At 34.6% G+C, this 16810-nt stretch overlaps 4 protein-coding genes across 4 annotated transcripts; 3 read left to right on the plus strand and 1 right to left on the minus strand.

Annotated features, from left to right (window-relative positions):
- Positions 1 to 9930: 9930 nt before the first annotated feature.
- GVI51_F03729 (uncharacterized protein) lies at positions 9931 to 11778 on the plus strand (the record flags this gene model as incomplete). The annotated part of the gene is made up of 1 exon (XM_446148.1): positions 9931 to 11778. The coding sequence occupies one exon, from the start codon at positions 9931 to 9933 to the stop codon at positions 11776 to 11778; it is 1848 nt and encodes a 615-aa protein (XP_446148.1).
- A 1505-nt stretch (positions 11779 to 13283) lies between these two features.
- On the plus strand, positions 13284 to 13550 carry GVI51_F03751 (uncharacterized protein; the record flags this gene model as incomplete). Its single annotated transcript, XM_065626613.1, has 1 exon — positions 13284 to 13550. The coding sequence occupies one exon, from the start codon at positions 13284 to 13286 to the stop codon at positions 13548 to 13550; it is 267 nt and encodes an 88-aa protein (XP_065482685.1).
- A 380-nt stretch (positions 13551 to 13930) lies between these two features.
- On the plus strand, positions 13931 to 14266 carry GVI51_F03773 (uncharacterized protein; the record flags this gene model as incomplete). The annotated part of the gene is made up of 1 exon (XM_446149.1): positions 13931 to 14266. One exon carries the CDS (start codon positions 13931 to 13933, stop codon positions 14264 to 14266), a length of 336 nt encoding a protein of 111 aa, XP_446149.1.
- A 674-nt stretch (positions 14267 to 14940) lies between these two features.
- GVI51_F03795 (uncharacterized protein) lies at positions 14941 to 16158 on the minus strand (the record flags this gene model as incomplete). Its single annotated transcript, XM_446150.1, has 1 exon — positions 14941 to 16158. One exon carries the CDS (start codon positions 16156 to 16158, stop codon positions 14941 to 14943), a length of 1218 nt encoding a protein of 405 aa, XP_446150.1.
- Positions 16159 to 16810: the final 652 nt, after the last annotated feature.

The following is a 16810-nucleotide window of genomic DNA, read 5'->3' on the forward strand; positions in this document are numbered from 1 at the left end:
ATTTTTGGAATCCAACATCGATACTTCATATAAGTTTATGGGTTATGTTCTTTGGCATAAGTTGCCTCTCAATATAATTTTAAAACTGCTTAGACTTTTGTTGCACATAAATTGCTGTGTCTTTTCTTTTTTTCTTACTAACATTGATTTATTTTATATTTTTTGCAGATATCAATTCCAAGATTTTTTTTTTCTTCCTGGTTCTGTTAATCATAATAATCATTTTTTTTTTTTTGGTTAGTGAACTTACCATTCAACATATATAATATGTTGTGAATCTAGAAATAAACTACTATTTAATAGAGTTGCTCGTTTTTTTCCCTCTTTGTTTCGGATCACATTAAGATTTTGGAATTATTGCTGCTGAAAACGACTAATGTGATTCTGATTAAATTGGAATAGCCTCAAATACTAAGAATGAATAAAATTCGAGAATTTTTAATTCCAAACAAAAAGGATTGGCTTTATCCGAATTGTATTTAAAACACGTCAGAGGAGTACTTGTTAATCTTTGTTCGTAACCAAAGTGAACTGAGATATCACAATTGGATATTAAACAACAATTTAGGAAAGATTATATTGACTTCTCCGGCCTTAGCAAGTCTTAACGCAAAATATGATAGCAAGTATATTAAGGCCAATTGTCATAGCAAAAGATAATGAAAATGGTTGTGCTCAAATCCTTTGAAAGAGGTCCCGTGGTAGAAAAAGAATGAATTTTTCTTTCGTTGCCTTGCAAGCTATGCACCTATACTATAGCGCCATATGCCACTTGTTTGGATTATCTAATTTGAAGTAATTCTGGCAACAATATCCAGTTCTAGTTGTTACTGGATAAATGAAACTTATTAATTCAGTAAACTTTGGTTTTATTTCAGTTGTTCGTGAACGTTTAACTAAAAGTTAGTCCTTAAACAAATAATCTTCTAAGGTTGAAATCACTTGGTGATATTGATATCATATTTCTGAATGAAATTTACAGCACAATGTAAAATAGCTAAATGATAACTCATTCCGAACTGTCATTGCACCACGATGCACGTCTATCATAAATCCATGATACTGTTAATAAGTTTGTTCGAAGATGGATGAATTGGAAAAACAAGATATTGATTTGTAAAGAAGCGCTAATCCAATGTCATGTATCATAATGACTGTTTATCTAATGCAGATCAATGTCTATGGCGCAAGCAGATCATTTCATGAAGGTATACAATACCTGTCTTTGATGTGCTGATTAATAAACAAGCTCTTTGTTAAAGCATTTGCAGATTCACCAATTATTAATTGTTGCTGGTTTCAGAAAAATATGTTTCTGGTATTCACTAAGATCGATAAATTCCGACGGACATTATTACCTACATTTATTCTTTTCTCATTTCCCCTTTCGAAATCATCCGGATTTCTGCATATCGAAGTCAAGTGAATTCAGCACTCCTTAGACAATCATTATACCTGGTAATGATTTACTTAATCAAATTGTCCTTCACCTTTTAAGCTGTAATTTAAGGTCAAAAACTTAATAAATCTTAATTGGGAACAAACGATGAAGCATATGCACGGAAATTAGGTTTTATAATTCACTTGTTTCAAATGGGGATCAAATCACGTTAAGCTAATTGATTGTGACAGGGGCTAATATGCAAAGAACTATTTAGCTATGGTCTGCTCTTAACTAACCATCACCCAAATGTTGTTGTCAATTTAATTGAATATGTTTCGTTTTAATTTTTTAGGTTTGGAATAACACTTTTTGGATTCTCGATGGTATCTAGCGGGTTATGATGTAGCTCTCATAAGTGCTACGGCTCTAATTTTAAACTTCGTGATCATCTATGTGAATTATTTCGGTTTGGTTTTTCTTATTTGTTTCATATACATGTGGATGAATTACAATCCAATTCTGTTAATTGCAGAAACTAAGTTCATCGAAGGTTATTTCAGAAAAAAATGAAAAATAAACAAAACTAACAAGCAAATATGAAGGAATGACTTAGAGTTTTGAAAATTTTGACTAGCACACATTACAGATTCAAGCAAAAAACCAAGTATCTTGTGAATATCCTAAAGAAATCATATGGTAGATGAACTTCTCATTCAAGGTAAATAATAGTAGTTCAATGCTAGTATTGTTGAATAACTGTAACTAGTTCCCTGGATTGGTTTTCTGTTAAATGTGTGTTTTGAACACATTGATATGACTTTAATGCAATTGTTCTTATTATTAGCAATATAAATTGAAAACTATACTTTAATTGAACTGTGATAAGTTTCGATATCAGAAATAATAATCTGACTTGGGCATCCACTATAACTGTCTTTTATTAATTGCTAAGCCCAATCTTATACTTACTACTCATTTATCTCTTTGAGAAATGCTTTACGTGATACTATTCTATTAATATGCATTGTGGAAGGGTATCATCCTTTTGCTGAGTATTCATACTCTCAATATTGAATTCTGAGAAATATGGAACTACAATAGAACAATGAAAAAAAGTCACGTGACAGTTTGCTGTTGTTAAAAGAGTCGTTCAGTTATGAAAGAATTCACTGAATAAAATCTGATCAAAGTTGTACTCTGATTAATTTGCCATTATTTCAGCTATAATATTGGCACAAATATAGCCAGTCGGTGTGGATAGCCTTTGTAAAGACCCCAGGGATGTATCTGACTTGTAGCTTTTCGTTATCTGGAGCGAATGAAATTGTGGCGGGTATTCTTAAGACTTCGAGACCTTTATTCATATTTTTGTGGACAACATTTTTATAAGCATGGTAATCACAATGATTGACGTTAGATGTAATAGTTGTGATAGACTGAATATTACTAGTGATAAAATAAAAATCACAAGTTTTTTTACAAAAACGATAGTTATACCGACAATTTCATACAACCCTCACAATCGCACGTAGTTTCGAGTATTAATTGAGATCAGGCCAATACTATTTACCTATAGATAAGGGGAGAGAACATTTTGAACTTTTCAATTTACTCGGATATATTCAAATAATAAGTCAATAAATTGACTAAGTGGAGATAATAATATGTTGTTATAGAGGTGCAATTTTAGGTATATTTTGTAACTTTACTGGCATTGACTATGTGATCTCAGTTATTATTGCAGAGTTACGATTCTAGAATTTCTTCAGGTGATAAAATAGAGAGCAAACTTTATAAAGGTTGTTAACAATACAGTTGTTATTTGTCCATATTTTGAATGTCGAAAATATTGGTATTCATCATAGATATCCCTGACTATCTAGTCTATGCAATTACGTCAGTGGTTATTATGATAAATAATGAATGCTGTTACCAAAAATGCTAGTTAAATTGACAGCCGCACATTTTATACCTGAAATCAATAGAATGTAACTGGTACATTATAATAGGAGCGGGATTGCTAAACACAAAATATACATGCATAAATCTAATCAGACATAGTGTTATGGCTAAACATACTCTTATGATGGGATTTCTTTATTTTTTTCACAATGTTGCTGTAAAGTCGATTGTTTTAAATGCTTTATACATATGACATACTTGACTAATTGTTATTGATTAAACCTTCTTGAACCCTGCCAGCCATCATTTTGGGAGTTGTGACTCCCTTATGTCTTTATTTGTCATGGCAAACCTATGCTCGCAAATGAGTTGAAACAGAGAACTGAAAGACAAATAGCATCTTAAATGGTTGCCAAATTGTGTGCATAGTTTTAAGAACATTTGATGTGCTGGATGGAAAAAAGAATATTGAAAAAAGTTACACCGCTTGTTCCTCAACTGATGTCTTTGCACTATATTGTTGAGCTTGATACAATAAAAAAAAGAAATCAAAAAGCATGGCCATCGCGTGTTTCAGTCTTCATTGCATTGATCTATTAGGGCGGGCTCCTAAACGAATTGTCGTCAAACGAATGGAGAAATTTTTCAGTTTCTAATCATTTTTAGTCCCCAATTGAAACCAAGAAGAAGGGGTCTTTTCTTAATGGGAATATTTACGAATTATGAATTTAAAATGGGAAGTTATTTATTGATTCCACTTATTCTATACAAGGTTTTGTATTGGAAACAATAAAAACAAATTCTCAGAGAGGGGCAATGTTCAGCGATAGCTGCATTTTAATATATCGTTATGATAGTGCTCTTAGTGACCAGCCACACTATGCATTTTATTATTTTCTTTTTTGTTTTGTAGTAGTTGGCATATGATAATAGAGCTTCTTGCCAGAATAAAAATAATGAGGACCTTAACAGACTATTGGATAAAGAGATTATTTTGCTCAAATATCGAATGTCATTTTCTATTTCTCGATAGCTTATTAGAGCTCGTATTGGTGATGATGATTGATTGCTGTGAACATCATTTGAGATAGTAGATTAATGCATATATCTCAGACTTCTATGTATAGGGAAATATGCGATACCAAAACACGGTTGGATGCTCGAAAATAAAACAGCGTATATGTTGTAAATTGGAACTCTTAGAATGCAGAACTTGTGAGAGCTGGAGTAAGCACCAAACTTTCTTAACTTACCACCCCCAACTCGCCTAACAATCTGAAACAACACCAGTGGAGCATTCGCAGAACGAAATGTCTCCATTATCTAAAAATTTAGTGACATTTCTAATTTCCCTCTGTCGCAGCAGTTTCTGTAGCATGTATCTATACTGGCATCTATACTGGCATCTATACTGGTATCTATACGTCAGAACGTACAGCTGTGAACATTCGAGATTGTGTGAGGCTTTCATTTGAAAGCTTTATCAGTAAGGGAGAAGATTAGGTACTACAGAACGTGTCATGTACTCAGATTTCTGAGTGAATGAATATAGACCGAGCGATACGTTCCTTCATACTGCGCTTGTTCGAAAAGAGCTTACAAGAGCATCATTCTTGTTCGCATGTTCTCTACATCCCTTCACTGATCGATTATTTCTTTTTCTCCTGTCTTTGAGCTTTTCTTGGTTGACCTGCACTGTAATATGTGGACATAGCAAGAGGAAGACGGTTCGTAAATTGATTGATTGCAAACTTCATTCATCCCTTTCTCCATCGCACTTCTCCGACATATGATCTATTCACATTACATTCTGGTAGTACGCCTTACCAGACTGAGTCCAACTTTGTTCAACTCGCTTTTCTTTGCGTCAAACATCTATTTCCGTTGCCTCCTAATTGAAAAGAAAAGAACGTCAAGAAGCTTACTCTGTTTTGTCAGAAACTGACGTAGGATCAATCTGTAAAGCAACTCAATGGCAAGGAGTCAAAAAATTTAGTGCAAATCAGTGCCGGAAAGGTCTCGAGGTGGGATTCGCGCGCACTTGCTGTTGATTTTTTATTGACTCTGTTTTTTCAACAACAGCCAACTCATAAATTTTGCACAGGTGTTTCTGTACAACGATGCAAAAATTAGTAATAGCTTATCTCATGCTATGCTAACAACACCCTCTCTCGTGGAACGCTCCTTTCTCTTTTCTATCCCTTCCCTCATGTTCTTGATTCTACTCAGAGACTCAGAGATTTCACTGCAAAGAAACTGATTAACACTTTTCTGTACATTAACTTCCTTGTGCAATTTACTAAAATTTCTACGTTCTGTGCTCTATGCACTGAACCAGTGGTGAAGTGTAACAAAACAGCACGCAAGATTTTCCCAGAGAAGAGAGGGGAACGGTTCTACAGCAATTTGTTACGGTGTGATTTGGCTTACAAATATTTTATTCTTATACCACATTACAATGTATAGGGGTTCTGTGCCATGAATAAGCTATAGGGTGTAGCAACGAAAGTGGGAGGAGGAGGGTAGAAAGTAGGTGCATAGAAGTTGATGTTTTGTCATTGTGAAGGGTCTCTTTTTTTTTGGGCTATAGGGTCAGCAAGTCGTATTCACCGGATTTAAGCATCTTTCTTGCCTTGTGGCATGCGTTGTGCTTTCTCCCAACGTATTTTGTTCCTTCCCTCTGAGCGTGTTATAGTATGGTCTGTGTTTCATCACATACTAGTGAGACGTATACCACGTTGCTTGAGTAACGTATTTTTTACGTCCTCCTTTTACTAGAGTCGCAAAGAAGGAAAAAATGGTACTGTTTCAATTCATTCAATTGGTGAAGCCGATAGAAAGTAAAACTGTAACTCTCTCATGGTACCGTTGTTGTCTGTTAACTTCTCATAAAAAATCTAGTATCACTGACTATTGTCTGATGGGCTCTTAAAATTTAGCCACATGCCAATTTGTCCCAATATTGTAATTCTGTGTATGGAAGCATCTTTTCTTTTCAGTAAAGATGTTGGTTTTGGTCATTTACTAAGGCTTATTGGAAAGATCAATACGTAACTTACGTCCTTTTTTTTGATTTCGGGAATTTGCACAATAGATTTCTTGCGTCAATAGAGAAATCTGAAAGATATTCTGGAATCAATTTTCATTTCAGTATCGTCTCTCCTAGAATATTAAGCGAGTGATACTTAAAACTATAACACAGTATTTCATTCACTATCGATTGTGTTGCGATTTTCTTATTTAAAACGTTTGCTTAACTATTGTGTTTGTTCTCCAATCGCCATTAAAAGTAAGACAAGTATTTTTTTGACTATCACTTTCTTTTCTTTTTGTTACTCCAATTGCTCTTCCATCTCTTCTAAGTTCTTTTAGTTGGATTTTTTAATTTCAGATGGCCAAGTCAAGTCAAAGAGATTGTTGAAAGTTCGATAACTGGTTTTGCAAATGGAAAGGTCGTTTCTACAGAGAAAGTCTGATAACAACAAGATTGATTTCATATTCAGTGTAATTGAGCAAATATCAATCAGGTGTAGAGGACCCTATTTCGCTACATCACAAACGGTGCGCATACTACTACCCGCATCTGACAAATCCAACTCCTCTACTTGTTTTCTTTGAATTTTATCTCTTATTTTGTTTTTTAGTCGCTACGTGAAGGACAAAAAACCCTAATACTGTTAGTGACTTGCGAAGGACCCTTTGCAGAACTCGTGCAGAAAAACGTTGCTGTCCTTGCTCTTATTCTTAGTTCGTTTCGTTCGCAGTTTCTTACCTGGGAGTGTGATTTTCATAGCTACGAGCCATTTACTACGGGTATTTCCACTCTTCGTAAGTATTCCTTTAGGCTACTATCTCCGTGGCAGTGGGAGGGGCTGCCTGCATTGCTGGAAGGATTGTCAGGATTGGCATTTTTTTTTCAAAAAATCCTTCTTTTCTTCTCTTACGATTTTTCTGGGTACTTCCTTCAATTATTTCTGCGTCTCTATCTGAGTAGTGGGAGTGAGCTTCGAAAACAACACAACAATCTGAGATTCACAATCTCGAAACTATAAGGCAAAACAGCAGCGGAACTAAGATGAAACAGAGGTATCCCGTGGATTTTGCATATATTCCTTCTGGTGGCTGCACTGTTTTGAGAGAGAGAACAGAGCAGCTGTGATGCATTTAATATCCCCTTACGATTTTCGAAGAAGGAAGGGGATAAGCTGAAAAATTTATTCTGGAAGCCAATTTCACTTTCAATTAGGGAATTGAAGAAGTAGGCAGATACTGAGAATTTGTCCTTGTGGAGAGTATCATATTCCTCGGATATGAAGATTGGAGGTCTAGAACAACACCTTCGTAACTGTCCGAAGTTAATTGTATGTACTCTCGACCTTTTAGTGCCCTTCCAGCATACTTCACTTACCCAAAGTAAAAATCCAACCATTTTCTCGTACTGCAATTTATTCATCTACATCGTATTAGTCTGTTGGAGTTTATCTATTCCAACAATCTGGATTTCCAACAGGAGCATGGAAAACAAAATGTCCTTATTATTTGGGATTCAATTTTTGTTATACTCTATTTCTATCATGTACGTCGTCTGGGTATGACACTGCCCCCCCCCCCCCCCCAATACACTAGAGAAAACAGAAAATCATGTGGGAAAGAGAATTGAAAGTTGTTCCATTTGATGTTCTTTTTTTTTTGACTTCCGCTGCTTATGAAGCAGTTTACATGTCTATAGAAATTGCGTTACCTATGTGATAGTAATGACTTATGCTGCTTTTCTTACTCAGATAATTTACTTTCTCCTTTCCCATCACTTCCCCTCCTTCCGTTTCTTCCCCGTTGTTTGTACGCCGTCTTGTTCTTCCTCGATGAAAGATTACTTAACAGAATTTCAAATAGAATTCAAGGACCCTTTTTAGGTGAACTTTCTTTTTGAGAGTCAAGACGGGCATAAACCCACAACAAAAAAAATTGCGTAAAATATCACCAGATAATTTAGAATTATAGTATCTTCGCTTCGTTAGTACAGGGGTTTTATCATGATATTGATTTTCCTTCAGAAACCAAAAGACTTGCATCATCAATCATAAACTCATACATGATGCTTCGAAATTGTACCATGATCCTTTTCACGTCGTACTTTTATTAGCATTATATGCTACTAGATAGTCAATGTCTAGTTTCATCATGTCCAAAGGATCATTGAAATTCTTCAATAGCTCCTCCTCTCAGTTTTTCGTTTTTTGATTTTTCATCATTCTCGTTTTTATTTAAAGAACAAAGGTTGTTCCTTTTGGATATCTTTCCTCAAACCAATATAGTTTTCGTGCTCCTCTTATCGCATTCCAAGCCTTTCCTTCGTTTTTGGGACTTTTGCTAATTATAATTAACAAAAAAGGTCAAAACAAACAATTTAGATTAGAGAACATAAGAAAAACCTCAACTGAAAGAGTTCTAGGTAGGAAATCAAAAGAAGCATTAAAAATATAAATTAATTTTCCATTTCGATTAGCTAATTACTGGACATATTTTTATTTGTTCAATATAGTACAAGCATTTTTCATTTCCCCTGAATCTAAAAATATACTACCTTTCTACCTGCTATCATTTTTTTTTAATTACTTTCTGATCGTGTTACATTTTGGTATTGGAAACACCTATAAAATACAACAACATTTTTCTGTTCTGTTCAAGATTGTGAATTTGCCCGACTTTATATTTTAAGTTCTTCAGGACAGACTAAGAAAGAATTCAAATTTAAACACACATCCATACTATATCCTTTAAGCGGACTCAACTTAAAGAGTATCTACTGCAAAGTCGTTTTACATTAGAGAACTTATTTGTTTCTATTTGTAAAAGGCTATCAAATACAACAACTGCAAAAAAAAAATAAAATTGGAATTTCACTTCTCGTTTGTGTTTCCCATATTTCAAGTTTTAAGCATTCCCTACCGCGCATAATTCGCCAGGTCCCGCACTTGACGTCAAAATATAAGGTAAGCATATCTTTATCGCTCATTAATAATAGTGCAGTCATTATTATTATAAACTGAAATTCTTCTTTCCATTGAATTAACTTCATCGTAACTGAGATATTATTTTCAATTCAGTTATAGGAAAGATCAATTTCTTTTACAAATTCAAAGTTAGATAATACTCTTTCATGTTAATTGTTCGCATTGAATTTCTTCAAAATAATTCGGTATTTTTAATTTGATATTAACAATTAAGATACACTTAAGCTGTTGAAACTAACATAAAGATTTTCGTGATTCGTTGTTAGATTCACCATAATTCATTGAATACACTTGTTGCAAGTCTGAAATTTTGAGAAATAAATTGTTACAATAACGTAACGCAATCTTTTAGTTCGTATTTCTCATTCTTTTAACTTTTATTTTCGTTCTTCCTATTTTCAATTTCCTTTCGTTGCGCCTAAAACAATCAGTTCTGATAACTTAGTGCCTATTTTCTTTTATTTTCAAATTTTTTCTTTAGTATTATTTGCTTTAACCAACTTAGAAGCAAAACCTGACTATTTTTTTCCAATTTCTGATTAATCTCTTTTTTATTACTATTATTTCTCTTAATTTATCAGTTCAAAATCCAAAAAAAAAAAAAACACAATAATAAATTCAGCGACTATTATGGAGGGAATTAGATTAACGTCATACCAACCTGATAACAATTCCCAATTACAGCACAATTCTGGGCCACAAATAAGAATGCAGCAGATGCCAAACACCAACCAACTTCTGGGAAGACCAGAATATGAGTCTGTTAGGGTAGCTAATAACTACAATGAAAATGTTTCATTTGGCCAAATGGGTAGATCAGGTGCTCCTGATAACTACAGCCAACCTGGACTAATTCCAGCTGGTAATAATCGTTGGCTACCTTCTGTTAATGTAGCACCGCTGCCTGCACAGGCAATGTACATGCCAGGACAAGTACCACGCTACTCCGATCCTTTTGGACCTACCTACTTTCCTTACATGTATGGACACGACAAGTGGCCGTACAGGGTTGAAAGCGCATTCACTTCTGCATTACGCCTGATTATCAAAAACGGTACATCAAAAATCAAAATCAAAAATAAGAATTATGGACGTAACGAATTGATATCCATTTACATTAAATATCATACAGGTGAAACTCGTACTAAGAAGCAAATTTCTTCCCATATTCAAGTTTGGAAAAAGTCCATTTTGAACAAACTTTCTACTAACGTGAGATTAACTCCATTGGATAAAGAGATACTGGAATTGATTGAAAGAGGCCCTAATCAAACTGAAGACGCATTACGTCTGTTTTACAGTGTTTTCGAAAAAATTATCGAAGCTTGCCCAAAGGAAGATATTGAGGAGAACCCTAATGTGCTTTCAACTAGCAATGTGGTTAAGAAGGACCAGTATTACCAATCAGAAGACAGAAATGTGTCTTCTGGGCAGGAAATCAATAGTCCTCAAAGGTCTGTCAATAACTCCAATAGCTGTACACCACCTAAATCAAACTTGGATATCAAAAATATGGCCAACTCTGAGCCAATGAGTGCCTTAAGCAAGAACAGAACACGTAGTCCTTATGCTCATAGCTCTGAATACAGTGGAAATGATGTGGGTATAGAAGGTGATTCTAAAGTTGCCAGTATTTCTTATGTAAGCCCTGGCTACATGAAAGCAGTACAAGATAATAGCGCTTGGTCAAGTAACAATACCATTAGTCCACCTGGAACTACATCTAATTCAGTTTTTTCTTCTACACCAACTGATAGTACTACTTCTGTGTCAATTAATAACAGAGTTGCTGCACATACTCAAAAAGTTGAACGGGATTTTATTGATGCGTATGACAATCACTTGCCAAGCTCAAGAGATTTGAGAAAGGGTGCAGAGCCTTTCATTGCTGCTCTTCGTGATGATTTAGGTAGAGGTGCTGTTTACACGACTTATGCTGACAATAGCATGATTCAACAAGCACCTGCATATACCGTCATCTCACCACAAATTGGTTATCAACAGCAAACAAATGTTGCTGTTAGTCAGCCATTTGACCATCAACCGGATTACAATCGATCAAACACTTTGCCAGCTTATAAGGGTGTTCCTTATGATAACCTTTCTCAGCGTGTTGTATCAACTTCATATCCACCTGTGTCTAATCAATACCCTCAAACAAGTGCATATGCTACAGCTACCCAGCAACAACCTCAACAAATAGGCCAGCATGCTAATCTGACCCAGGGCCAATTTTACTCTGCACCTTTGCAATATACAGAAAGGAAGATTCAGCCAAACAATGGGTTTGGTATGAATAATACAACAGAAAACAGACAGTTAAATCCTTACGGAGCAGGATATAACGGTGCATCTTACCCTATTAATTCCTTGAAGCAAGAAGATGTACCGGCAAATAGATTGTCAATTTCACATCAGGGTTCATACCCTACTTCAAGTTTAAATGCTGTTCTAAACAAAAACAATTCAGGTAACTGAGTTTGCAGTTATGTTTACAAACAATAGCATATACTGTATGATTCTAGTCGTCCATATTGTTTTACTGGTTTGTGATTCTCTACAAAATGAGGTAGTACATCTGGTTTAACAAAATTAAGATGTAACCAGTTTTTACTAATTGAAGTAAGGAGGGGGACTCACATTTTAGCATTTATGCAAATTGTCAAAATGCTACTTGCATTGAGACTCCAATTAACGAGTAATATTTTATTCTCCTAGTTTTTTTTTTTTTTTTCAAAAATGCCATTACGAATCTTTTTGGTATCCATTTTTATTAATTTTCAGTTCCTGTAGAACCTGTTTTTTTATTTATTTTAAAAACTTTTTTCTCAAAAATGGTCTAGTTGTAAATGTTTGCGACAGCCATATACTATTGTACTTTATATATATAATTTTCAAATCATAAGCTTACTATTCAAATACTCAAATACTCTACCCTCTAACATTCAGTCACTCAACCATTCAAAACTTCCCCAATGATGGAATATAGGTAAATAATAACTGCTATTATTGCCTACTTGAGGTTCCTTTAGCATGTTTCTACTAGAATATGACTAAAAAATATAGATTTATTGATAGCGTTGGTTTTATATATAGTTAAGGTTTTACACGTATAGAACAAAGTAATTAAGAAAAAAATAAGAAGGCGGAATATGTAGATATGCATTATTTCTCGAGAACGAGTAGTAGAATGGAACAACATAGTTTTGTTTCGGTAACATTGTATGTACTTTTCTTTTGCGTGTATGAATTTGCCCAGACCTGGTGCAAGCCCATGGAAAATGATGTGATTCAAGAATAGTGAATTTAGCCATGACAAGTATAAAAACAACAAAAGATTTCAGCAATATTTAAATATCAAGATATAAGCAGGGCTAACGTACACTCGAGATTACTATATAACAGGAAGTCCTATGGTCTATTTAGTGAGCTTTGAACATAATTTTGGTGCGTTTATGTGCTCAATGAATCATTAAGAACTAAGCATCAAATATACAATAAGAACTTTGAGCGTATAGATATGTTGATATCATTTGAGGTAAACAATCAAAAGTCTAGTTGTTTGAGTAGTCTATAGATGTAACGATTCCCAAACATATCATCAAAACGGCAGATTCTCCTGTGTTAAAGTGCGCTTCTCCTGAGATTTATTTTTTTATTTTTCCTGAGAAATGTCGGGTGACTAACAGCCGACCGCGAGTGAAAAGCGATACTGGTCTATTGCAATAATGAATAAGATAATACATTTGACACAAGACATTATTTATGTTCTAACCTAAGAAACTGAGTTATATTCGTTAAGCATATAGGATATTTGGTGCAGTTTTTTATCATAGTGCCCTATTATCTAAAGCTTTTGCATAAGATCATAAAGCGTGTGGGTCGTTATTGTGGGTGTGGGTAATCAAAATTTACCGTAAACCTAACTTGTACTTTATTTGAGGATATTAACTTTCTGATAACAAAAGAAGCGAGTATAAGGTATGGAGCACTCTACTTTTGTAGTAAACGGGGAATGGATTTATTGCTCAGATGGAGAAAGTAAAGAAGATATAGGATATAAGAACGACAACCGAATCAAGGTTTGTGAAAAAAAAAGGAAAGCATACAGACATGCTTTATTTCCGCCTATTATAGCTGACCAGTTTAGGGAAGGTTCGGATATTTTCATTCCTTGGCTCCATGATAGCATAGCAGAGACGGGGTTAGATCTCTTTGGCATAGGTAACAATGACAATGAAATTACCTAAATTTCCTTATAAACGGATGAGAGACATACATATAGGTATGATATTCCGATAGTTTTGGAGGCTACCAGAACCTTCTTGGCCTTGGAATGTTATTCGCTATTCATTATTAGTGGTATTATGGTTTACCCCAGAAAGGATTTATCACGTGCTTTGTTCGTAACGTATTATACTCTGGGGGAAAAAATTTCAGCGATGAGCATCACTTCTGGCAAATTTGCAGTGTGGGACTAAGCTCAGATACCGCAGAGATTGTTATGTGATTGTAACTAGAGTTTTGAAGATTTCTCATGATAGCAGTATATCTCCATCAAGTTGAAGTTCACCTTCTGAATAGGAATCTATATTAGAGGTAAGAACAAGCAAAATAAAATACATATATCATGGCAAAATCACTAAGAGCTAGTAGTCATTTGAATGCTAAATCTGTTAAGAGGCAAGCAGTATTCCAGAAGATAGTTGATGCCAGGGAAAGTCGTATAGCAGAAAAGCTTAAGAATGAACTAATACAGCAAAAGTTGAAGGAACTAAGAGAAAAGGAAGGTGAAGATGCCATCATTGATGAAGACGCCATCATCGCTGAGATTGAAAACAAGCCCAAGAAGGATGCTGCTGAAAAGGTTAGTACCTCAGGCTGGAGAGATGCCAGACACCACCTTTACAAGAAGGCTAAGAAAATCAAGAAGTCAAAGAAGAAGGGCTCATTTACCAGATTCTGAATGGTGATCCAATTCTGGCGACTATTGTGTTTCTACTGAACCAATAAATTAGATAGTTTTGAGTTAATTAAACCGGGATAGCTCTACCAAATTATATTATGCGTTGATAATAGTGGGTGATCGCTCTTATATTTGGTCACTGAGCGCATTATTATGATAATTCTTTTGTACATTATTTATATATTGCAGTTATAAAGCATTATAATTTTAAATCTTCACTGCCATTACAATTACTGAAAAATGTTTTGTATCAAGAAAGCCGGATTTTATTATTAAACAGTATTGAAGTTGAGATGATATTAATTCCTCGAACTGCTTAGGCATTTATATTTTCAACAGTACCGGTAGCAATTTCAAATCATAGCGCTGGAAAGTAAGAATACAGTGATTATATTTATATTTAATACAAAATGAATTATGTGCTAACTTTTATGTATTTCAATACCAGATGAAATAATAATATTTAATATTGAGTCATTAAATGTGTAATGGTAATATTTTGCCTGAAAATATATGCAGTTAGCTTTAAAAATAGAAAAGTTACATTTCTATTACAGATGCGTTGATGATAATCAATCCTTGATTTTGAAGGCAGCAAGAAGAGCTTGATATATTAGATGCTAGATGGATCATTGTTCTTCATCACTACCTGTGTTAACAGTATAGTAGTCGTTTCATATGGTTGTTTTTCCCTTGGTCTTTGCTCGTCTTTCCCTTCTTAACCGACTTTGCATCATTGAGTAAGTCGCCCTCCTGATTATCGTTTCAAGAATGTTTTTATCATATTCAGGATATTTCACTCTGACGATATCATGTAACTGCTCAATGAGCTGTTTCCTAGTTTCTTTGTCGGTATCTCTTATCCATGTCTTGTAACCTAATGGATAGTGTAGCTCGTTTTGAAAAATGGATAATATATACTTTTCTCTTTCCAGCGCTTCTTGAGGTGAACTTAGATTTAGCTTTTTGGCCAAACCAACTGCTGAAAGTCTAGCATCACTGCATTTCTTTGGTTTTCCTTGGTCGGAGCTGGAGCTATCAGAAAAGTCTACTACTGAATCTCTTTTAACAGGCTTTCTTCTTTCATGCCTCTGTTCAGGAGATTCTTGAAGATTTTCCAATAAGATACTAGTAGTATTCATTGGACTATCATTCCTCAAGAAATCCAAGTTTGAAGTAGGTATAGTGTTGTTGAATTTAGCATTGTTAAGCAATGAGCTAAATGAAGAGCTATCTGCTGTGACGTCTTCAAATATATCTGTATCATTCAATAGAATGTTTTCGGTGGATTGAACGAACCCTTGCGCGTCGTCCAGCGGCGGCGTTATAGGAGTGTTCAATCTAAATATACCTTCTCCGTGAAGTTTTAAGTCATTCTTCAAAAAATTGTTGAGGAACTCAGTAGAAGTCAATGTAGCACAATTTATCGTCTCTGTGTTGCTTGTGATTTCATTGATTTCATTTTGGATAACCCCAGAACCGTTTAACAGCTCGTCGCTCCAGTTAAAATTGAAAAGATTACTCTTCGCCAACGGGGTCAATGGGCTATCGTTTCCGGACAACGATTCTGGTGATATGTCCTGTACTTTAGTCGATCCGGAGCTGTTTGTCGTTGACCTATTTAGCATATTCTTTGATATGCTGTTGTCATTGTTGTTGAAGGATGAGATGTCTGCCATAGCACTTCCGAATTTCAAATTTAAGTCACGTGCTTGAAACTCGTCCAGTACAGACTCGATGTTCTTTGCATTTTCCTGGTTGCTGAAAAAAGGGACAGCTAGCAGATCATTTGAATCAGCCGATGGTGCAGAGAAAGTAATAGAGACATCGTTATCTTGGCCAGATGTCACGTCTAGGTTAATGTCAAAAGAATATAAATCAGAAGTGAACATGGTGGATGGGAAATAAAAATTTACTGTGAAGTCTTGTCTTGTCTTGCGAAATCTTCCTATTGTTCTTGTATATAAGGCTATTATCGCTCTGCGTCTCAATGAATATAAAAGTATTCTCTGTGTTTTTTTTGTCACTGTTTCAATTAAGTAAAAAATTTATAATTAATCCTTAGGATGCAAGCAAATGTATTTGTTTTAATAATATTGCACTTGCTTTTTCTCTCAATTATCCGTCTTGTATAAAAATCTATTCTGTCTAACTTATTTATGTTACATATCACTAAGTTCTTTAAAAAAAAGAATATAGACGCCCGATTGGAAGCGTCAAAGAGAGACATTGCTATCATGACTATATATATTACTAATTTAAAAGATTCAATTTTTTTTTTTTATTCTCTCTGTCTTTGGTTTTAAAGTCAAATGAATTAAAATTGTTATTATGTTCAAAAGAATTGCTAGTTTTTCTTTCACTTTTCATCATAGTTTTTCTTCTCTTTTTGGGCTTTCGGTCAAAGCATATAGAGAAACGGCTGCACAAAGAGAGTCCCGCTAGAAGACTACTTTCCTTCTAAGATTTCTTTTAATGTTCAATCTTCGATCGGTTCTAGGCTCTCGTGTCCGTCTCACTTTGTGTGGGTCTCTTGTTTCGCTT

The sequence above is a fragment of the Nakaseomyces glabratus genome, chromosome F (genome assembly GCF_010111755.1).
Source record: "Nakaseomyces glabratus chromosome F, complete sequence".
NCBI lineage: Eukaryota > Fungi > Ascomycota > Saccharomycetes > Saccharomycetales > Saccharomycetaceae > Nakaseomyces > Nakaseomyces glabratus.